The sequence below is a fragment of the Terrapene carolina genome, unplaced genomic scaffold, assembly GCF_002925995.2.
Source record: "Terrapene carolina triunguis isolate 2854851 unplaced genomic scaffold, T_m_triunguis-2.0 Scaffold84, whole genome shotgun sequence".
Lineage (NCBI taxonomy): Eukaryota > Metazoa > Chordata > Testudines > Emydidae > Terrapene > Terrapene triunguis.
In genome coordinates this window covers 42,173,548-42,198,251 of record NW_020664435.1, presented here as the reverse complement: position 1 = coordinate 42,198,251, position 24,704 = coordinate 42,173,548, and the positions used below count along the sequence as shown (strand labels likewise).

General features: G+C 44.0%; 1 protein-coding gene across 1 annotated transcript in view; it reads left to right on the top strand.

Moving 5' to 3' along the window:
- Positions 1–18,834: 18,834 nt before the first annotated feature.
- The window catches only part of PRTFDC1 (phosphoribosyl transferase domain containing 1), a 63,075-nt gene continuing 57,205 nt past the window's right edge, over positions 18,835–24,704 (top strand). The window contains exons 1-2 of the mRNA XM_024216010.3: positions 18,835–19,085; positions 23,756–23,862. Of these exons, the coding sequence (XP_024071778.1) occupies positions 19,026–19,085; positions 23,756–23,862 (167 nt within the window). The 5' untranslated portion in view covers positions 18,835–19,025. The remainder of the gene's footprint in view (positions 19,086–23,755; positions 23,863–24,704) is intronic.

The window sequence follows — 24,704 nt, the reverse complement described above, 5'->3', positions numbered from 1 at the left end:
GGTCTACATATGTCTTTCCTCCACTTATCATCCCCAGTCCAAGAGCCAGATGGAAAGAGCCAACCAAATTCGTGAGCAGTATCTGCAATTCTACATCAATCATCACCAGGATGATTGGTTTTCATTTCTCCCTTACATGGAATTTGCTTACGACAATGCAGACCACGCATCTACAGGTCTACCTCGCCACATGCCGATTCCACCCACAATTCCCACATCCTCCCCCAACTCGGCCACCTCAGACCTACTGCAGCAGATTTGTTGGGCCCAGGAAAAAGTGAAGAAGCACCTGGAAGAAGCCAGAGCAGACCACAAGCAGTATGTGGACCAGCATCAACAGCAAGCCCCACCTACTCAATGGGACAAAAGGTATGGCTCTCCACAGAGCACCTACATACCAACAGACCTGCTCGCAAGCTAGGCTTTTGGTTCCTTGATCCTTTTAAGATCCTGCAATAAGTTAATCCAGTCACATTTGAACTTCAGCTACTCCACTCTCTGAGGATTCACCTGGTATTTCACGTATTGCTTTTGAAACTCTACACAGAAAACCCTTTCCCTCACAGGATGCAGCCAGCTCTTCCAGCAGTACTGGTACAAGGCCCTGAGGATTATTTTGGTTCATGAGATCCTGGACTCTAAATATAAATGTGGCAGGCTCTGGTATCTAATTGACTGAGAGGGATGTGATCCTGAGGAGCGGAAAATGTACACGCTCCTGCATTTGTGCAAGCATGCCATAGGAATCACTACAAAATGCCTAGTCCTACATCACCCTGAGGGGCCCCTTGGGGAGGGGATGATGTCAGGGACTGTGGGTCTTGAATGCTGGTCTACAGGGCTCTAAGGGACTAGGCAGTCCTGACCTACCACCCAGTGACTTGCTAACAGGTGCCAGAATAGCAGCTGAACTCAGACAGAGGACTCCAGTCCTGGGATCAGATTGGTGGAGAACTGGGATGTTCTGATTGGTCCCCAGCCTCTATTTAACCAAAGGACAGGAACAGAAAGTTGTCCATGCAACTGGGTTTTCCCTGTGTAGGACTGCTTTCCCTGCAATACCTGCTCCCGCTCTCTCCTGGTAACCTGATCCTGCCTGACTTGTGGCTTGCCTTGCACTCTGACCTCCTGGTAACCTGACCCTGCCTGACTCACAATTCCTTGTCTGCCCACTAGGTCAGACCACCTGCCCTCCCAGTCATGACAGGTAGAAAGCTGCTAATGTACTCTTTAGGTCCTGATACTCATTTTACGCTAAGGTCACTACACTAGCCTGGCAGTGAAAAGGGGCCTTAATGTGGATGAAAATTATAATTCTACTCATTTTAAACTCTGTTCCTGTGTTCATTGGACACACAAAACTGCCCTTGAAGTCTGCTATGGGAGTTCTGGGTGTGCAAGGAATGTAGGATTGGATCCAGTGACCTTGTTTTCAAGCAAATATGTTTATTAATGGAGGATATCGTATACTGTGGAAGGTGCCGGCAGCTGTTCAATGTATAATTTACATCTACTGTTTACATAATTACTAATACTGTATATTTTAACAAACAGCATATGCTGTGGCAGTGACTCAATGAAGTGACACATTATTTCTGAATTAAGTACACAGGCCTTTCTCAAAAAACACAAACATTATGGTTATTGTGGAGGCTTCTAGTTTCCTGAGTGAAACAAAAGTAGTTTCCAGTCTCGGGAGGGCTGTGGAGGAACTGCATTCCATCCCAACTGCCTGGAGCATTGGACTGAGCTGGGCCAAGGATTTGGATTTGGGTCCCCCATTTCGCAGTACATTGGGCAGTACTAGTCTGTTTGGGAAGCCATTCTGATTTTATTTGTATAATCCATAATAGCACTTTTGCATACAGATTGTTGAGACTTGGAATATTCTCCTCTTGAGGAACGTGCATAGCTTCTGTAACCATACAGAGAGGATATAATCTTTCTATTAATTTAAGTATATATTTTATGAGTATTATGAGAACTCCTGAGTGTAGATAAAATGTTATAATGAAAACTGTTTAAAGTACAGATACAAGGAAAACATTCTTATCCTTTAACTCTCTCCAGGAAATTTGACAAAATATACTTAGAGAGCAGACAGTCCAAATTGGGAGCTATTGTGAAGATCAATGAGCAGACTTTTGCTCTTTCCTTTATTTTATTTATAAATAACTATGTACAAATACTAATGTAGTAATAAAAATGTAGGACCTCAAACATTTCTAACAGCTCATTTCAACATCAGAGTACCTCCTATGGTTCTCATTTGCAGAGAAATTAATATTCTTCAGCAGGAGCCTGCAAACTGACCCATCTTGGGTATCAGTATGATATTCCGACTATTGCCAAGGATGTTAAGAGAGGAAGTCCACTGAGAGTTGTGAAGAAGATCCTGAATGCTGTGTTGGTGGTGGGCTTTCCTGAATGATGTAAGGTTATTCAGCCGAGGAAAAGCTTTAAATGTGAAATTCTAAACCCACTGAAGTCAGCAGGAATCTTTCTATTGGCTTCAATAGTCTTTGAATGAAGCCTTAAAAGAGCAACTGACAGGACAGTTAATAAAAACACACCCCAAGAATGATAATTAAGAGCATGAAGCCTTCCTACAGGTGGCAACTCTGGTTAGAAGGAAAAGATGTAATTTTTTGTTTGATGCTACATTTGGCTCTTCAGATTAGCTTTGCCAACTGTGCCCCACTTATACAATTGCACAGGATAATTGAATCTTGTGCTAGAATAAAATTCAGGCTTGAGAAACTAATTATGCACTTCTAGATGTGGAGCTAAACCTTCACAGGAATTGAATGTGGGCGCAGGTGGAGCAGAGCTCATTTGTACAAGTGCTGCATCTGTTGGTCAGCTTTACAACTTGCTATAGCCTGGTATGGTACCACAGTAAAGAGTCTGAACCATATTCTATCATCAGTCTTTCTGCAAAATCATTAAGCTCAATGGGATTTCTGTCCACAGAATGAGAGCGATATTACTCTTTTCAAACATTTTATTTACCTTTTAGAAAACATTACATCATGCTCAGATATTGATAAACCACTGACAAAACAGAAACCTGTACAAAATTAAAAATATGGTCAAAATACATAAAGTATAATTTTGTCAAACTGAAGTCCTGTGGACTTCTCAGGTAGTGATTATCAATATTAAAATGAAACAACTAGGAAAAAATTCACACTGCACTTATCTATAATGTTTCTTTGATAAATAAGAAAGATGCTTCTACAAACTGAGACCATTTGCTCCTGGAAGTTATGCATAGCAAAACTGTATGCCTGTTTTTAAATACAACATGAAACAATGACAAATATCTAAGTGGCTGTCCTTCTAGAATGAAACTATTTATATTCGGTTGCCGGTTGCCATAACCACAGATTCCCCATATGTAGACCAGCACTTTTGGGGCAGGGCCATGAGCACAGATTGGTGGGATCACATTTTCATGCAGACCTGGGGTGAGCAGCAGTGGCTCCAGAACTTTTGCATGAAGAAGCAGATATTCCTGGAGCTTTGTGAGCAACTTGCCATGACCCTCTGGTATCAGGTCACACACATGAGGGAAGACATGCCAGTCTAGAAGCAGGTATCTATAACCATCTGGAAGCTGACTACCTCAGACTGTTACAGATCTGTAGCTAACTAGTTTGATGTTGGCAAGACCGCTGTTGGGGTTGTGATGGTGGAGGTTTGAGAGGTGATCAGGACTGTGATATACCTAAAGGTGGTGAGCATAAGCAACGCCCCTGAAATACTGTAATTGCTGGTTTTGAAAGGAAGGGATTTTCAAACTGTACCAGGGCCATTGAAGGGACTCATGTGACCATAGTTTGCCCACTGCATGGAACACATGAGTACATAAAATGAAAAGGGTACTATTCCTCCATTGTGCAGGCCCTGGTTGACCACAGAGCAAGTTCATGGACACTAATATGGGCTGTACTAGCAAGTGTATGTTGCCAGGTTTTCTAAAATCAGAAAATTATCTTCATGTACAAGCTGGGACATAATTTATAATAATGTCATTTTGTGGGAATAGAGTCATTATCCTCACTATAATTCTAGGAGACCCTGCTTACCTCCTTTTACCATGGCTTAGGAAACCACACCCTGATTTCAGAGGACCTGGCAAAAGAAGGTTCAGTGACACTCCATAGTTGTAGGAGAGGGGTGGAATGTGAGTTTGGCAAATTGAAATCCCAGTGGTGATGGTTACAGAATGTTTGGAAGTCAGTGTGATCAGTGCTATCTGCATTATTTGTGCAGAGCACAGCAGGCAATATGGCTAAGAGGACAAAGGTGAGCCATTTCACCAGAAATGGACTCAAGACGCTGCTTGACTTCTAGACTGGTACATACAGCCAGAAAGTGCACCTGTCATTACTGGGGCAGGATCCACATGCACAACAGAAATCAACAATGCTTTATGCAGCCACATTATGAGTGTGCATGTTCTAGTGGGTGAGGGGGAATGAAATGTTTGTGTACAGTAGTATGAATGAATAGGGAATGAAATATATTTGTAATTGTGCTGCAGTCATCATGTGGGTGTAGGCCAGATCCAAAAGGTGGCTTTTATGAATTTGTATTATGCATTTTGCATACTTAGGTCATGTACCTCATCACGCAGTTTGATTTACTGTGATGGCATGGATGAAAACTTGTATGCAGTTTATAAAAACTGGCCATGTACTTAAACACACAACTTAATTGTGATTGATGTTTTGAAACTAATGGGTTTTTATGCATGTTATTTAAACTGGTCATGTACTCCAAGCACAGCTTATGGATTACTGTGATCAAGTTCCTCTGAAATAAATGTAATAAATCATGATAATGCCACCTTGTGTGCATAAGGAATGCTTTATTTGTAAATCATCATGTAATAGAAATTCACCATGTTAAAAATCTGATAGGCAGACCTAACTTAAAATACAACAACCTTACATCATTCAGGAAAGCCCACCACCAACACAGCATTCAGGATCTTCTTCACAACTCTCAGTGGACTTCCTCTCTTAACATCCTTGGCAATAAGGGAGCCAGGGAGGGTTGAGGGGAGACTGATATTAGAGGTGGATCCTGGAGTGAAAGAGAGTGGGTCATAGGTGATCTTGCCTAGCTGTCACAGCTGCTCACCAGGGATGGGAGTCACCAGGCTGGAGTTGGAGGAATTGCAAGGCCAGGTCCCATAAACAAGAGTCGGGGTCAGAGTCAGGCCAGGGTCAGAGACTGGAGATCAGAAGCAGTACCAGGTTGGGTTCGAGAGGCAGGAATCACGGTCAGAGGCAGGCCACAGTCGGAGATTGGAGATCAGAAGTAATACTGGGTTAGAATCAAGAGGCAGGAATCTAGGTCAGAGTCAGGCTGGAGGCAGAGATCAGGAGATGAGGCAAAATCTGGCATTGCAGCAGACTGAGGTCTGTGTGATTGCCCAGGCAACCTCTAGGGTTAAGTAGAGGCATGACCAGGTACTGTCACTCTGGGTCTCCTGGGCAGTACTTCCTGCGGCGCCTACTCAGTGCTCCCTGGATATGCCTCTGCATGGCTTCCTGGTGGCACCGTGGGAAAATCAGCTGCCCCAGGCTGCAACCCAGAGTCTAGTCCCTGGGTCCTTATGTAGAAAGGGACACTAGGCATGGGAAACTTGGAGGAAGGGAGCTACAGATCAGATGAAGAGCATGAATGGGAGAACTGAAGCTGGCAAGGAGACTGGGAATGTGGGGTATGAGGGAGGAACTGGGTAAGGAAACTGGGTGTGGGCAAAGGGACAGACTGTGAGTCAGGGGGAGATGGGGACTTGGACAGTGAGCCCAGAGGGGGAGAGTGGGACTGGGATGAGAAGCCTGAGGAGTGGAGATTAGAACCGGGTAGTCAAGGAGAAAAGCACTAGGACAGGGCTGTGAAAGAGACATGTTGGAGGGGACAAGGTTGAAGGGGTCAAGCTTCAGGGGAAGCAGGCAGGAGAGTTTCTGCCCAATAGAGCACACTCCCTTCTGGAGCCTGGAAAATTCCTGAGTCTTGCCATCCCCCTGCTGCCAGCAAATAGCTATGACACCCCGTGGCAAAGTGTGGGTCTCATCCCCCTCTAGTGACGGTCCATATACAGGATGACAACCTACTATTGCTATCAGTTACTCAGCTCAGTAGCAGAGGTCTGTGCGGTAGATCTAAAAGTTCCAACTCTGATGATGAACCATGCGGGTTTCAATATGCACAGACAACTTTAATTCTGACATTTCCAACTTTTGAATACTTGACTTTGCAATCTCAATGTTCTTTTACCATAGTTTTGTGTGTAATAAATAAAAATGTAAATGAAAACATAGGAAAGGCAGAGGTATTTACTGGTTAGAGCAGGAAACTGGGAATCAGGAAACTTGGGTTCTACTACTGATTATACCACTAGTGAGACCTTGGAAAGTCAAATAGCCTCTGGGTCGCTATCAATTCCTTTGAAAAATGGGTATAATAACAATAATACTGCACAACCTTTGGAAACCACTTTGGGGTTCTCAGATGAAAGGGAGAGGCAGTGTAGAGTATTATTATTTATAAATAAGGCTGCGATTTAGTCACAGAGGTCACTGAAGTCACAGAATCCATGACTTGCAAAGACCTCCGTGACTTTAGCCAGCACCTGCTGAGAGCTGCAGGGTCCCCTGCCACTTGCGGAGGCAGGGAGCTGCGGGGGAGCCCCGCAGCTCCCAGCCACCGCAGGTGGCAGAGGGGAGACCCGCAATTCCCTGCCACCACTCCTAGCCACCAGGGGCAGCAAGGGGGAATCTGCAAGGGGGGGATCCCTGCTGCTCCCAGGCCACAGTGGGCAGCAGGGGGGACATGGTGGCGGGGGGGGGATCCCCACTGCTCCTAGCTGCCGCGGGTGGCAAGAGGGACCCTGGCAGCTCCCAGCTGCAGCGGGCTGCAGGGAGGATCCCCAGAGCTCCTGGCTGCTGCGGGAGGCAGGGGAGACCCCTGCAGCTTCGAGCCACCAGCAGAGCGGGATCTTCGAGCTCCCAGCCTCACCCCCTCCCACCTCCACAGCTGCCCAGGCTACCCATTTTGTTATGGGTATGTTTAGTAAAAGTCAAGGACAGGTCACGGGCTTCCGTGAATTTTTCATTATTGCCTGTGACCTATCCGTGACTTTTACTAAAAATATCCATGACAAAAACAGACTTATTTATAAATTAGGGAGAATAGTGTGTAAATAGTTCTGTCATAAAATTCCACGGGACTAACTTTTATATTTTGTAATGTTACCAATGAATATCTATTTTCTAGCATCTGACTAGAAATAGGATAGACTTGAAAAATACAGTTTCCAAGCATTTGGGTATACAATTTATTAAATATTACTCCTTGTCTCCATTATATTACTAAATTTGGTTTCAGACCTACTAAAATCTTTTGAATGGCCATAGCTAATGGGAAATGCTGTACACACCACACATATATAAGGTATTTTCTTAAGTAAAAAGCGACAAAGCGATAACTTATGCTCCAATACGGCTGTTAGTCTATAAGGTGCCACAGGACTCTTTGTCACTTTTTACAGATCCAGACTAACACGGCTACCCCTCTGAGACTTTCTTTAGTAAGTTACTTTTGTTACTGAAACATTGGTGCATGTTTCCTTTTTGTCATAAATGTAATTGTACAATGGAAATAAAATATGCAAAATTAATTGGCACTTGAAAATGCCACAGCTCTTGTACTTCATTCATATTCAGCCACATATGAGTTATTTCTCTTAAAATGTATTCAGCATTATTTTCTCAGTAGTTTGATATGTGCATCTTTGCAAGGAATTATGGTCTGTAAGTCATTATACTAATAACAGTACGCTCTTGAAAGTCATAATCATTTTTACTATATTTTCTATTTTATCTGTTTTATGTCACTGACTAATACAACCCTCCCTCATTTGAGTAACCCCTACTCATGCGAGTAGTTCCTTTGACTTCAGTGGGCTTACTCACATGAACAAGAATTTCTCACTTGAGTAAGAGGTTGTAGGAGTGGGTCCCCATCTTCCATTATCTGGGTTTCTTGCCATTTGAGTTCATAGTGAAACCTTTTCCCAGTCAGGGCCGGCTCTGGCTTTTTTGCCGCCCCAGGCAAAAAAGCCTCCGGCCGGAGCCGGGCGGGGGGGGCCAGAGCCCCGGCTGGGGCTCGGCTCTCCCCCTGGCGGCCAGAGCGCCGGGGGCAGGGCGGCGAGAGGGCGGCGAGCCCCGGCTGGGGCTCGGCTCTCCCCCCGGTGGCCAGAGCGCAGGGCGGCGAGCCCCAGCAGGGGCTCGCTGCTCTCCCCCCGGCGGCCGGGGGGAGGGCGGCCAGAGCGCCGGGGGGAGGGCGGCGAGCCCGGCTGTGGCCCCGCTCTCCCCGACGGCCGGAGCGCCGCGCCGCCCCCCTCCAGGTGCCGCCCCAAGCACCAGCTTGGGTGCCTGGTGCCTGGAGCCGGCCCTGTTCCCAGTGGTCACTATCCTTGTGTGACAGGATAAGGTCACTCACCGAGTCCCTGTTCAAGATTTTCCTATTTTGCAGCAAGGCTAGTCTCTTGGGGACCACATTCAACACAATCAGATGCCAAGCCAAGCTACGCAAGCCTTGTGGTAAGCTTTAGTTTACTGGCTCTGTGGCAGATCACCATACCTGGTGGAAAAAACAGCCCACTAAAAAAGTCTACAACAAAAAACCACGTTCATGACTGCAAGTTGTGGAGCTGTCCAACTCCAATAACTGCCAACATCCAAGACTGTCCATCCCACCACCTGATGGTGTGCAGCTCACTAATGTTGTTGAGTTACTCTAGCCCAGTGGTTTCCAACATGTGGTCATGGACCCCTGGGGGGTCCGCAGACTATGTCTAAGGGGTCCACAAAAGGTTGTCATTACCATACAACAATGCTTTTCAACCTGTGGTCCGTGGACCCCCGGGGGTCCACAGACTATGTCTAAGATTTCTAAAGGGGTCCGCACCTGCATTCAAATTTTTTGGGGTCCGCAAATGAAAAAAAAGTTTAAAAAACACTGCTGTAGCCTGTCATTTGAATCACTTCATTACAGGGCTTTGGGTGAAGGCGATGAAAACTTGTAGGTCAGATTTAAAAAAAAATTTGCTGGAGGGGGGGGGCTTCTGCTCGCACTGCCTTCTTATCAGCAGACTGCAGTATGTGGCCTCCATTGCCATGATCACTGTGGTGTTGTGTTGGGGTGCTCCCTCCTACTGCTAATCACTTTTTTGGAGAGTATTGTCTTTGAGACAAATGATCCCTTTCTTCTCTTTCCCAGTGACCTCTGTGAAATTGTTAGACCAGGAGAGCCTTTTAACTTTGGGCCATGTCCCCTTTAGAAATTCTTACTCCACTGACTGATACTGTCAGGAGAAAACGGCCAAGATTTTTAGAACTATCTAGTGATTTGGGGTTCTTAACTGGAGACATGTTAAAGAAGGGGTTCTCAAACTGAGGGTCGGGTCCCCTCAGGGGATCATGAGGTTATTACCTGGAGGGTCATGAACTGTCAGCCTCCACCCCAAACCCCGCTTTGCCTCCAGCACTTATAATGGTGTTAAATATATAAAAAAGTGTTTTTAATTTATTAGGGGTGGTCGCACCTAGAGGCTTGCTATGTGAAAGGGGTCACCAGTACGAAAGTTTGAGAACCACTGCATTAAAGGGATTGAATTTTTGGAAAGTGCTAATCACCTGCCCACTGAAGATCAACCACTTTTAAACTGTTACAGACTGGGCACTCAAAATCACTAGAGACACTTGAAAAACTTGGCATCTGTGAAGAAGATGTCTGTGGCTAGTCTAATCCTGCATTCCAATGCTATAGTTCTCTGTAGCAGTTGAATTTCAGGAGGTGGCCACCACAAAAATTTAATATAATTAGACTGGACCTTTTAAAGGAGGACACATTGGGCCCGATTCTGCCCTCCAATACACTTGTATAACCTCACTGGGCGGAAAGGCAAGCATACCAAGGCTGTAGCATGGAGAGCTGAACTACAGTCTGGCATAAAATGAACCCTTATGCTGCTAGTCACATGCTTCTTTAAATGCTTCAGATTCTTATACTTTGGAGATTTTGCAGTTACAGAAAAAACAAAAACAAAAATCAAATAAATAAAATAATCTGTAAAACATCTCTAGCAATTACATTCAATACATAAGGTCTGACCCATAACCTATTTACAATTTCCTGACTCTGTTGTTCGTGGCGATACATGATTAATTTGTCACGGGATTTGGTAGGAACAGCTTTTTATGGAAATAATGCTTCATCATTCAGATTTAAATATTTTTCTCAAAAGCTGAGAAAAAAATTATTCACATAATATTATCTGAAATAAATGCAAACAAAATATACTTCCTTTATTATAACACAAACTTTGCATTTCAGCTAAAAGAACATTATGTTAATAACATACAAACATGGATTGCAAAGCAATATCTTCAGGAGCCAGGGACTTGCCAAGTAAGGCTGTCAGTCATTCTAACCTAGCACAGTGAAATTAATAAAAAAAATAAGCTAGCTTTGTATTAAAGATGCTTATCTTGGACCAAATAAGTCCAAGATGAAAGTTTTGCCAAGCAGTCTATAACATTGAGATTTAAAGGTCATACAAAAATTTGTTGACATCTTGAATGTCAGATTTCAACCTTCTATTGCAGTAGCTGTGCCATTTTACGATATAGGGCTGGACTGTGCAGGCTTTGGTGAGCACTGATACACACACAAGTAGCTCGATTGACTTCAGTTGAATTTGTTAGTCTCTAAGGTGCCACAAGTACTCCTGTTCTTTTTGTTGGAGTTAGTGCTCATCAGTGAGAGTAAAGATGATACATAGCTGCTGAGTGTTACAAGTCTCACTTGTAGATTTCAGATGTAGTAGTTTTCCTGAAGTCTGGGGTTGAATAAGGTATCAGGAGTCCTCATCCTAGGCTGCAGAGCCACTCTATAGCTGATATGCTGCAGTAGCCACACTAACTGCTGCATCCTCCCTTCTGTAGGTGGTAGGAGGCTGTCCAGTCCATCTGCCTAGTTGGACAGCTCTGCCCAACACCCCTCTGTGCTGCTAGATGCAGTAAAACTTCTTGGAGCACTGCTCAATGGTCAGCAGCATGTGTCTAATCCTCTACCACAATGGGACATTGGTTTTGATGCATTCAGGGTCTTCAGCAACCACTTCTGTGGGTGCAGGGTTTGCTGCATAATTAATATAAAATGTTATCCCTATAATAGTTCAGAATTCTATGGTATATGGCAGCTAGAAAATCTGAAACCACATCTTATTTTATTTTTATACATTAATTACATCTTATTTTTTATTGTATTCAGTGATTACTTTGTATGAAACTGCCAAGCTAAATGTCTTGTTCAGCAACAATAATGGGATTTACCTGCTTTGCCATGGCCAGGAACTTCATGATGTTTTATAAACAGGAAGATTACTTTCTGTTTTGATGCCCCCAATAAGTTAAGAACAGAGTTTCAGCTTCGGCCCTGAATTTCAAGGCTTTTGCCAATTTAAGCCACATACTTGACATACTCTGGATTTTCCTGCTTTCTTTATTTTTAATACTTATTTAAAATCCACAAAGATAAAACATAACCTTTATTCATGTTACATATTGAAATGGATTTTTAAATGTTTCTGATACATACTATTGTCTTTAATACATAGATTCAAAGGTTACAACCTGTTTAAAATAAGAGTTTTTAATGAAAATGCAGAAAGTTAATATATTATGTAATTATTTTTGTCTCATACTTTTATTACTGAAACCTCTCTTCAACCCTCTATCTTTCTTTTTTGCCTTGAGTTATGGCTATGAATAGATAGATGCTGTATGCATTGCTTTATGACTTTCATTAATAGGGCAGGAGGGGGAAATGACATTTAACTCAAATTAAACAGTTTGTTCTGTGAGGAATCATGAAAGAATTCTTTTCATAAGGGCCTCTCTTACAATACTAGCTGTGCACTTTGGTCAGGACTCTGCTTTGTATTTTATTTCCTAGTATGTATCTTTTTCCAACTACTTCTTGTGGTTTTGGCTATGTATCGAGATCTACTTTTTGTATGAGTTCACTGTTGTACTCTCTTTTTTTTATTCTTTGTTTCCTTTGATCATTTCCCATGATTATGAATCTAAAGGCAGTGTTTATTCTTTTCCTCCTCTTTCTCGCTTGTAAACAGAAGGTAAACAGAGAAAGAAGACTAGGAAAGCATCTCTGGAACTCCTGAAGATTTTCCAGAGTTAAAGCTAACCATCAACAATCATACTTTGGCCTTTATTATAAAAGGTATTGATGACTTACAATAAGATCATTGTACTTTAGCTGACAAATTAATTAAAGGCCATTATAAATTTTCCTTTTAACATATGCCTAACCATAATATAGAAAATCTTTGGCAGCTTTCAGTTCCTTACAGAAAAAGTGCATCATAAACACAGGACCAAATTCACTCTTCTTATTATTCTGTTGGCTTCTGTGGGCTCAAAAATGGGTGAATTTGTACCATTGAGTTTGTACGCAGGCTAAACAAAATGTATTTATTACATAATATAAAACTTAAGGCAAATATATTGCAATAAATAAACTGAAATGGAAAAAAATCTGATAGCCTAGACTGGTTATCCCTGGAGATAGCACTACTCTTTAAGCTCTACTCCAATTATTCTTAGCCATGACTCACTAGTTTTCTATTTCCATTACTCTTATTTTCTGGCATTGGCAGTACTTGACACAATTCAATACATTTCTGAAATGAACCCTGTTTGTAAAATTGTCCTGGGAAAGAACACTGAGGGGAAGCCTGACAGAACATTGCCAGTTACCAGATCTTATAGGAAAGAACAAACACTTCTTGCTTACGTTTGTCTGCGTAGTGGTTCTAGGCATTTATTTTTTATTCTCTTTTTCATGGTAATCTCTAGAGCCCTGCAAATCCGCAGATATCTGCATCCATGGATGTGGATATCCGCAGACCATTTTTTGCTGATCACGGATCAGATGTGGATACAAATTTTGTATCTGCGCAGGGCTCTAGTAATCTCCTCCAGCTGTATTAACCTTCTATCTTTGATTTACTGTAGCTAGAGAAAGGATGATCTCTTGTGCTGCTCTATGCCAGAAGTGGATCTTGTAGTGATAGAGTAAAGCAGGAAGGACTAGATTAAAAGGATAAAAAAATTTCCCTTTGAATTGCCACATGGGCCAAACAGGCTGAAGAAGAGATTCATATGGTTCCAGAGACCAGCAGATATAAATCAATGACAATATTTAATTGCAATCACAGGTGTAATTCAGCTAGCTTTGAATTTGAAAAGCCCAGTTCTGTGACAGAGAAAGCATGAGAGCCAGGACATGGACACAATTAAACATGAGTATATTAGATTTAAGGAGGATTACTGAGGCTCTAGACTGACTTCTCACACGCTTCTGATCTATAAGAACTGAAAACCTTATAAGTGCCTATGGATCGGGATCAGTGATTTGATTAAAAACATTCAATTAAACAGATTTTTTCTTAGATTAAGATTTATTAACTTTCTTCCTGATTATTTGCAGGAGACACTGACAGGAAAATGAGAATCCAGAGATCTGATGGCATTTTATACATCTCTAATTATTAAGAAATATATTAAAGTGCATATGTTTAAGAGATGGGCAATAATGATAGTGTGTCTGTGTTTTTTAAGTGACTTTAATGTTTGTGAAAGGTGGTAAATTGACAGCCAGCCTTGTAAATCCAGAACAAACACAGCATACATAGCAGCAGTGCAAACTTCCCTAAACTGGAGGGATCACATCCAACGATGAAAAAATTCCAGTTCAGTTTCCACGCTCTTTCAATTGTTGATATCACTGCTCTTTCAGCCTACTACAGTGCCACTTGGTGATGTTTTTTATATAGATATTTATCCATTAAATGGATGAAGACTACAAATTTATTTCACACAAACCACCAAAAAACTATCAAATGGTAACTTTTAGTCACTATACAATTGGACCAGATTTTAAGCAGAGACCTTCATCGTGAAAAATTTTCATCGATACCAGCCCCATAGGCCATCCACTCCCTCATGTTTTGATTGTGTTCTCTGTTGAATGTCTTATGTTTATTTTCATTACTTGCTACTTTTTAAAAGTAGTGAACCAAATTAAAAATGCCTTTCTAGTCTGCCATTGAGGATCAGCTGTCAGGCCCATACCTTGCTATGGACCAATCTGTTCTCACATCCTTACATACCAATTATTTTTCAGTTAACCTACTAGGACTTGTAAAATTCTACCAGCCACACTTTTATAAAATAAGTAACAGAGCAAGTCATAGCTTGAAAAACCCACTTGACTCATTGCTCTGGGCCATTAGAAATTTTACCCAGAAGACTGAGCTGAGTGGGGCTGTCTCTTCCTCCGGATGGTAGGGTGGAAAACGGGCAGAGCAGCTCAAAGTTCATTCTCTTTTAACAGGAAAATTAGAGGTAGACAGTGATCAAAGTGGCCCGAGAGGAGGATGCTCCTTTTCAGGAGAAGGAAGGGCTGAAAGCAAAGCAGCTGTAGCTGTTACAGTTTTCACAGGATCAGAAGAGGGAAGGCAGGGAACAGAATGGCTCCTGAACTGCTGCCCCTTTAAGAGGAGGAGAGGAAGAGTGAGGAAGGAAGACCCTAGGTGGAGAGAAGGAGTTGGGAGGCCAATGTCATTTTCAACACACCTGGATGGAGTAGAGGCAGAAGCAGCAAAGGAGCTCTTCAAAGATGGAAGACAGCATTAATTGATTAATGACTGCAATCACTTGCTATCTGGCCTCCCTGACACCCAGGTTGCCCCTGTGTCTAAACAAAAAGCTACAGCTAATATTATGTTGCTCATCTGTCATTCTGACCATGTCACTCCATTTTATCCATTCACTGACTTCCCTTCCTCCACTACATCAAATCCAAGCTTTCTCCACAACTCTGTCCTCATCTGTCTCTTTTAATGTTGCCCCATCCTGTTCACTCTGCCAATGATGCCAGCTTTGACACATCATTTACTTGCTTCTCTTATTAATCCATCTGCAACTTCTTCTATCACACTCTATGAATGGAGCCAACACCACCTTTTCCTTATTCAAGTCTCTTGAAATGACCACTTCCACCATGACATCTACAAATAACTGTAAGAGTTACAATATTTGGGATTGTCTATATTCCCTATATTAAAATAAAAAGATTGTGTTATTCAAACTCTCTTGTCAGCACATAGCAAATCACCACCTTTTCACCTGACCTGTTTGGTGTCCCTTTGATGGTTCTCAGAGTACCCAGGACTAAGAGGCACCTTGTTACCCCCTAACTCCAGTGTGAGGGACTCTTGACTGTGATAATTAGGTGTTAGTTCTCTAGCACCACCAGTCTTTCAGCCACTGAAGCAGGGGTGAAAGTAACACAGAAGACTTACCGGTATGGGGGCCCAGCTCTGGGCCCCTGGAAGCGGCGGGTCCTTGGGCGGAAGGGGCGGGGCTGGGGGTCAGCCTCTCCCAGCCAGCCCATCCACACTGCCTGGCCCACACCGCCCTGGGCCCCGGTGGCGATTTAAAAGGGCCCAGGGCTCTGACCACTGCCGTAGTAGTGGTGGCAGCAGCCGGGAGCCCTGGGCCCTTTTAAATCGCTGGGCCCAGGGCAGCTGCCCCTTTTACCCACCTCCCCCCTCCCCGTCAGTGGCCCTGCTGGTAGAGTCCCTACCGGCAGGGCTGCCAATGGAGGGGGAGGGGGGGAGAAAGGGGCAGCGCTTTAATGTTGGCTGCGTATGGGCCAGTACCGGCAGCCACTTCTTACTGGTACGCCATACCGGCCCGTACTGGCCTACTTTCACCCCTGCACTCAAGCATTTTCTTTTGGGCTATGCCAGCCCTGTCTTTGCTTTGCAGGTTAACAAGAGGTGCACCCAAGTCCCCAAGTCACTTTGAAGTATTCCCCTGTGATATCCAGCCCTTGATACCGGCTACTCACAGAAACTCAGATCCTCTGCCCCAAAGGAGAAGTGTACCCCAGTTTAGCAGTTTTACCTTAAACCACCGCTCCTGTTTAGCACACAGCTCTTTTAGTGAAACAAAAGAAGGTTTACTTAAAAAATAATAGAGATTCCACTAGAAACGAGAGAGTGATGGAAACAAAAGCTTACAATTGAAAAAAAAATAGTAAAATGTGAACTAGGGCCTACATTTACTAATAGTTACCATTTGTATCTAATAAAGTAGGTTTCCCCCCAAATTTCAGTCTGTTGCAGAGCTGTCTGGCTTCACAGGAACCAGGATCCAATCTTTCATGAAAAACACCCCTGCTCAAGATGTCTCCTCAGTGAATGGCTCCAGAGGGTATCTCCTACATCTGTGTTATACTGAAACAGTCTTCTGTCTTTATGAATAGACAGGGGGATCCCCTGTCTGTTATAATGTTCCTTTTTACCTCCACATGGTTTTAACTGTTTGCAGTTGTCTTTGATGGTTTTTCATTGACAGTTCTGGGATAGGTTTCAGAGTAGCAGCCGTGTTAGTCTGTATCCGCAAAAAGAACAGGAGTACTTGTGGCACCTTAGAGACTAACAAATTTATTAGAGCATAAGCTTTCGTGGGCTACAATAGGGTAAGAGTAGGCAATTGAACCATACACTACATAATTGACTAGCCAGGGAGACTGGACACAATTCCTTCCCGTTTGAATAGGTTATCACTGTTGTCAGTAGCTACCGGTGTGGTGCTCTGCTCTTGTTCGATGCTGATAACAGTCAGCTGCGTGCGTGTTCCCTCTGTATGCTGCCCCGGCTCTGCGCAGATAGCTGACACAGCAAACCCTAAGAGAACCCCCAATGACCACAGACTCTAGTAAGGTACGAAGGAACCCGAGCCAGGTTTATTGTCAAACGAAGCACTGTAATAGTTTCCCGTAGTCTCTACAAGACATACTACGAATTTGTGCCCCCTGGCAATGGACCGGCTCAGTCAGTGGCGGGACTTTCCACTGCCCCCTAGGCCAGACAAAGATGCGCACTCCGGGACCTACTTTTATACAGTTACAGGACAGATTACTCATCCCTACCGACGTATTGAAGTACAGCCCCTTGACTCATTGGGGGCTGTCTCCTCCTTTGATCATGTTGTTTCTATCCATCATGCTGTCCTTTTGACCCTGTCTTTAAGATGCACCTGCTTCTAGCAGCCCTCTTCTTGCCAACTTCTGTAAGTGGGGCCTGCCTCTGGCTTACAGCCCAGCTTTTGCTTAGCAATGCCTGGAAGTACTTTGGTTCAGGCTTCAGGCCTCAGACCGGGCCTCTGACACAAGAGGTTATGTTTCAGGGCCTCATCTTACTACAATCACCAAGACATATGATTCCCTGGTGACTACTCTTTCCTCCGTGGGCATAATTTTCAATATAGTTACATTATTCCTTAAATATTGCCTGTACACACATCTCACAATGATTATGAGTATTGATAAGTTTCAAGTTTTCAACTGAGACATTACATGTTATCCTTTATGGACAAATACCCTGTAAGCAACGTATTTGATGTAGTGAGTTTGTCAGGCCTGAGACTAGAGTTGTTTGCAAAGAACAGGGCCTATGTGTCACATTCGCCCTCTCCCATATTCTGTGACTCTATTTTATCTTTTCTTTCTCAGGCAGTAAGCTCTTCAGGGCAGAGAACTTCTATGTTTGAAAAGTGTTTGATGTACCATGAGCATTAGCAGAAACAAATAATATTTAGTAACAATAATTTGATTGGGGGAATTGAAGCATTAATTTGAGGCATGATTTATTTGGAGATGCACAATTGACTTATGGGTGGGCAATAAAAATGTACCAATGGAAATTAAATATACATGATATTTGGAGGGTATAGCAGCATGGGTCTAATTTTTCATTTTAAGCCCTATTGTAAGGAACTGAAATATCAGGGTATAGAACAGTTTAAGTGCATTTGTGGCATATATTGTATCTTAATAATAAAGCTTGCTGACTGGTGCTTGTACACGCCTAGCACAGTGGGCTCCTGGTCCATGAGTAGGGCTCCTAGGCACTTAGGGTGACCAGATAGCAAGTGTGAAAAATCGGGACGGGGGGCGTGGGGGGTAATAGGCGCCTATATAAGAAAAAGCCCCCAAAATCGGGACTGTCCCTATAAAATCGGGACGTCTGGTCACCCTATAGGCACTCAGTAACACAAATGAAAATAATATAATACCCCCAGACCTCAGATATGAATTCAAAGGTAGTCAATTTGTGCTTGCTGGAGGCTTTTCTTATAGATGCCCGTGCATACCCGGAGGCCAGATGTAAACCTAAGGTCTGTCAATTGTTTCTATCTTGGCACATACACAGTGCCTGCTCACTGCCACAGCCTCTGAGCCTGAATTCATTCACTGCCATCAGAAGGGGTTGTAGGTACATCCCTCTGGATGGGTCGGAGTTGCGTTAACACACTACTTTATTCCAGGGAGCCTATTTCCATGCTCGGGAGGATGAGGCCCTAGCAGGGTTTGCCCCACACCCCACTATGTTGGGGGCTCTCTAGCAGGGGCCACAGGCTATATATGCGCACCAGGGTGGGGATGATGCCCCCATCCTTTATTGAGGGGCCTGTACACGGTATGTTGGGGGGGGGGAGTCCTCCGTGGGACCAATGCCCCATCCTCCCTCTGTTTGGGGGAGGGCTGAACTCTGCATGCTCAGCGGGGCGCTGCCCCTTGAGTGAGGAGCTGGGACGGGGGAGGGGTCTCCTCAACCCCCATGGGAAGGGCAGTAGCGGCCCGGGCCAGCTGAGGGGTAGAGGCCCGGCGGGTAACTCCTCTCCTCCGCGCAAGGGGGCCCCCATCGCTGCATGCGGCGGCCTTCGCGCCCTGCAGGCCGACGCCTTCCTCCCGGCCCCCACCCGGAGAGCAGCAGCACCGCCTCCCCCCTCTAGCCCAGCGGCTGCAGCGGTTCCGCGCCGCTCCCCTGGGGCTGGCGAGGAAAGATGGCCGGGCAGGGCGGCAGCAGCGCGGCGCCGCAGAGAGGCAGCGGCCGCGGGATTGTGGTAAAGGAAAAACTCCCCCCAGCCCAGGGCGGCGCCAGGGGAGCGCTGCCCGCAGTCCCCAGACCGCTGGAGCGGGGGGGGTCCCTCGCCATTGCCGCCTCCTGGCCTGGGCAGGGCACCTCCGGTCCCGCCCCTGGCGCCTCCGTCATGTCTCCTATCCCGCCTCCTTATCGCACCCCAGCTTCCCCAGGACCTTCGTCCTCTGGACACGCTCCCCTCCGCCCCCCCGCCTCTCATGGCCCTGGGTACCCACCCTGTTCCCCTGCCCTGTGCCTTGATCGCAGTGCCCTCCCCTCCCCCATCTACTGGCCATGCCATGCTCCTCGCCCATCATCGTCTCCTCCTCACAGCCTTTGTGCCCTGACCCCCACTTCGTCCCCTCATTCCTCCCCGATCTTCCGCTACCATCTTCCCCCCGGGCCCTTCTGCTGCTGCACCATGGCCTCGCCCCATCTCCCACATCTTCTCCCCATGGCCGTTGTGCTTTGGCCCTTCCGCACTATACCCTGATTCCATCCTGTCCTGGGCCTTGATTCCCCTCCTCTTCCCTGGTCCTTTTACCCTTAACACCCATCTTTTCTAAACAGCCTTGCTTCCCTGCATCTTGATCCCTCATCTCCTCCCTTCTGCCCTGTTTCTGGTCCCAATTTTGTTCACTCAACCCTTCTACATCTCAATACTCCAGCTTTGCCCTGATGTCTCCTTCCCGGCTTCCTCCCCCAACTTGTACTACTTACTCCCATCTGCTCTGCTGTGCCTTACACCAACAGTTCTGTGATTCATCCTCCACCACCTCCTCCTGCCCCCTCACCCCTGCTCCATTGACCCAATCCTGTGTTCTGTCTTTGTATCTCTGAACCTACTTTGCTGCACACCATATTCCACTCTTCTCACCCCTCCCTGTATGGAGTATTTGTGGGTGGGTGCCGGAGAGAAGTCCTAGCAGCTCACCAGGAGCTGGGGAAGTTTGATTTCCTGTCTGTGCCCTCTGGCTGCAGCAGTTATGATGTATGTGTGCCCTTAGTGTGGTGGAAGCAAGCTGAGCAGTGACTAGCAAAATTGCCAAACACGACAGGACTACTGATTTTTAGATGGAAACAAGTCCACCATGGAATTGTCTTGGCTTGTGGATTTAATTGTCAATTGCATTTGCTGTAGAAACAACCTAGTGATAAAAATGCACTGTTGGGTTGTTCTTATTTTTCATCTTCTGTGCACAGAAGGTGGTAGTGAACTACGCAAACTATATGTTTTAGAAAGCACCATGAACATCTATGGGGCTTTATAAGTTATGATAATAATAAATGAATAAGCTAAGTTTTCAAAAGGGAAAAATTGATATTTCTTTGGGCCTATCCACATTGTAAAAAACACATTGAAATACTTTTATTTTACAGTGTACTTGTAACCAATCAATGTTTTAACCAAGTGTCAGAACAAGATTAGAGACTATTAGCCATGATTTAACTAAAACTTTTGAAAAGTCCTGTGTACACCATCAAACTGTGGTGGGGCTACTGTGTTATAAGTGTGTCCCCTGACAGGTGTTTTTACAGTTTAGAGGTAGGCCCTTGGTGTACTTAAATTAAACTAATGTTAGCCATTTAGATGGTAATTTCTGTAATAAATGCTATTACAAAGCTGATGACTTCGTTAGCATTGGAGCAAAGTGGAGACATTTCAAAGGAGATGTGCTTTGTAATGACTTCCTTTCTTCTGTTCCATACACATGAAAACAAAAAAAGAATCATAATGCAACATTATGATTGTGAATTTGAATTTATGAAAGATAGAAAATGTTATGGTTCTCACATTCATCTTGCCCAATCACACGAATTTACGTGGAAACAATTGGTTCCTTATTACATACATAAATGAAAATTACCTACTGTGTGTAAACAATGTTCTCATATATTCCAAATTTAAAAGAGAGCCCCAGTTTTTTAAACAAAATTACCATTTTTCCATTCCCTTGTGAAAGTTCTTTCAGTCCAGTGTATTTCAGTAGATGGGTATTATAAGGTATTTCCCTATTTTCACCCCAGATGTTTTGACTGATAGCTTTCAAATACTGCTGTATGTGTTTCTATTTTCAATCATTTATTTCTCCACCAATTTTTTTCAGATTTGGCACAGCATTTGTTCCTAATATGAATTCTCTAAACGTATTGATAGGTTTGTTAGGCCTTCTGCAACTGTGTTATTGTGAACAGGACTTGCCCCCTACTGAAAAACCTTGAAGTTTTGAGGATGTATGTAATTCCTTCTTCCCGTGAAAATGTGGAATGATATTGAGTAACTTTTTTTAATGACCAAATCCAAGCCCATTGCAGTCAGTGCAAAAACTCCTATTGACTCCAGTGGTCTTTGGGTCATGCCTTTTATTTTCAGTTTTTAATTATTAATTGCAAGCAAATGATGATTTTGTGCCAGGCACATTTCTCTAGGAAGTTGATGTTTGTGCTGCAGCTAAGTAGACGTAAAGTAACCATTCTTAGACAAATAATATTTCTTCAAGGTGTAGTTTAGCATCACCAGACTCGTGCCAGAGATAAATATAGCAATGTATGAAGGTAGAATCCTCATAAAGATGCTAATGTAATACAATAGGTCAGCAATCAACACATTTTGATAGGCAAATTATTTGTGAAGGATTTATGATTCTTTATTCTAGTAGGTGAATCTGCTTGCAGTAGTTAGTAGTTTCTAATCTTCAGTTGAGGATTCTATATAGCAGAAATGCACACTGTACCCCACAAAAGCAGTTCTCTAACCATTTGTTGATATTCATGTGTTTGAACAATACAATACTCCCGTGGGAATTCTGCGCCACTGCACATGTGCAGACTTGATGTCCCCCCGCAGATTTCTTTGCTTCCCTGCAGAAAAATGACTTCCTGATGGGGAAGTAAAAGGAAGCCACAAGAGCGATGTTTCGGGTATGTTTCGGGTGCCCAGGGCAGCCAGCAGAGAGATAAATCACTGTGGGGCAGGAGGCGAGACTGGATAAAACCTGGCTGGTGGCTCCAACCCTGCGTTGGGCTCAGCTGCTAGCCCCGGCTGAACTGGGGAGGATGAGACTTCCTTTTGCCCTGCACGGCATCCGGGGCTGAGTCTGACCCACCCCCAGATTTCTCTCCCGGCTGCAGGAAGCTCTGCAAACTCTCCACCCCCACACCCCCATAACAGACTTCCTGCACCCATTGCTCCCCAGCTGCCGGGCCCCCCCTTCCTATTCCGGCCCCCCCCCCCCCCTCCCCCCCCCCCCCGTTGAGCCCCAACCACCCTCACCTGGACCCTCCTGCAGAGTTCCATTACCTTTGCACCCGGAACCCCCCAACAAGCCCATGTGCATCCAGATCCCCCCCACACCCAGATCCCCCACTGAGACACCTGCACTCAGATTGCCCCACATAGAACCCTCTCAACCCACACCTGGCTCCCCCCACATTAAGCCCCTCCAGACTTGGCTCCTGCCTTGCACAGAGGGGCAGGGCCCGAGGGTGTTTCTGGGGCAGGCTGTGTCCTTGCGCTTTGTCAGGGTTGGGTGCAGCCTCATCGCTGAGTCCATGTCCCGGGGAGGGAGCTGCACAGTGATCTCCCACCTCTGTGCAGCCCAGTGGCCTTTGCTCCTCAATGACATGCTGGAGCCTCCACATTTATTTGACAATAAAATTTGCAGAATTTTGCAGAATTTTAAAACATTGTGTGTAGAATTTTAAATGTTTTGGTGCAGAATATACATTTTTTGGTGCAGAATGCCCTCAGGAGCAAATACAAGGAATAAAGACAAGATGTTTATGAGTACATATGACTGCACAGACAGTTAAGAAACCCATGAGGTGGCACTCTTTCCTCAAAGTCAATATTGAAACAAAGCTCCAGTATGGTTGCAAGAAGTTGGAGGTGCTGTCTTTACTATGGGACTGTTGTAAAACTTGCTGAACCGTTTCCATTACAATCCCTCCTTTTTACATGTTTAGAGCTTTCTGAAACATGACCTTTTGAACTGACATTTGTCCTGCTTGATTTCTGCCTGACATTTATAAACTTTTTGATTTCTGAGGTTCTGGTATTAATCCAGTTCCTGGTTTTACAGGTGGATGGATGTGAAAAGCAGTACTAATACACATTTTAAAAATTCTTTAAAACATTAATCTTTTTTCTGTAAATATGTGGCATATACAGAATACCTGATGGTGAGTTTGAATGTTTTCTAGGTGCTCATTTCAGATGACCTGCATAAATCATTCATGAGTTCACAGTCATGCGTAGTGCAATCTCTGAGACTTATGCAGATAAAATTAGGGAAAGACCACAGCATTTCTGTGACAGGTTGCTTTTTTTTTTTTTTTTTAAAGAATAGTTACTTTTAAGGGTGTTTATAGAGTTAGATTGATAGAAGTAGACATAATGCACCCGTGATTAATAGGCACAGGTGAAGTGGTAAATTATCATCATGTATTTTTGATTACCTGACCCTGGAGTTAATCACATGGATATCACCATATATGGGAAGGGTGTGTGCATAGGGCCAGTACAACTAATAGTAGTTGCTAATAATACTGTCAAATCCAATGTAAAAGGACATAGTCTAACACTGAGAATATGATAGCTTTTTATATACCAAATACAATGAAGTGTTCTAATTATATTAACCTAATTTGCAGATTTCAGACGATTGGCCAGGCTACAGTTTGGATTTATTCACATATCCACAGCACTACTATGGAGATCTGGAATATGTGCTCATACCTCATGGTATTATTGTTGACAGGTAAGAGTGCTTTGAATATTACTATATAAGTATTTAACAATGTTTTGTATACTTGTTATACAGACATAATTGGACAGTCAAACAATTTATACATAAAATTACATACAAAAGAACTACTCTCAAAGAATATTATGTAGGTTTCAAAGGAAAGCACTTGAAATTTGGGAAATGCCAGATTTACAGTAGCCCGTGCAGTCTTAATACTGCCACCTTAAGTGTCCATCCTGCTCACTGAATGAGGCAGGATTCTTGTGGGGAAGACTGTATCTGATCAAGTAATTAAAGTCTGTCATAATACATATGCACAAGAGGGCAGAATTAAGGCTGTAAGGGCAACCTTAAAGCTGGCATTTCCTAACCTTTGAGTGCTTAATTTGCAATCTAAATAAGTTTTTAAATTTAATTTACCAGGGTTTTTTAAAAGGAAAAAGGTAAAACCAGTTTCTATTACATGTAACTGTAACAGCCCCCATTATGCATCATCAACAGGGGTTGAACCCTAAACTTTCATTGTTGTAGCACAGACTTCTGTCACTTGACCTACAGGGCTGATAGCAAGAGAAGGGTGTTATCCCAGGGTTGGGGATGGGCCAAGTGCTGGGTCTGAAGGGTTGTTGCAGGGAATCTGTCTCCACTCTCTTCCCTCCACTACAGCAGCTCCCAGCTGTTCACAGTGCTGTGTCTACTGTTGCTGCTCTTGCTTTTGCACTGGTGGCAACTCAGCTCTGTAGAGTGTTCATGTTCAGTTATTATTTTGGTATGCTGCCAAAATTTTTCTGCAGTGCTTACTTTACAGAAGGGAAATGCTGACTTATATCTCAACAAACCTGAATGGAATTGCA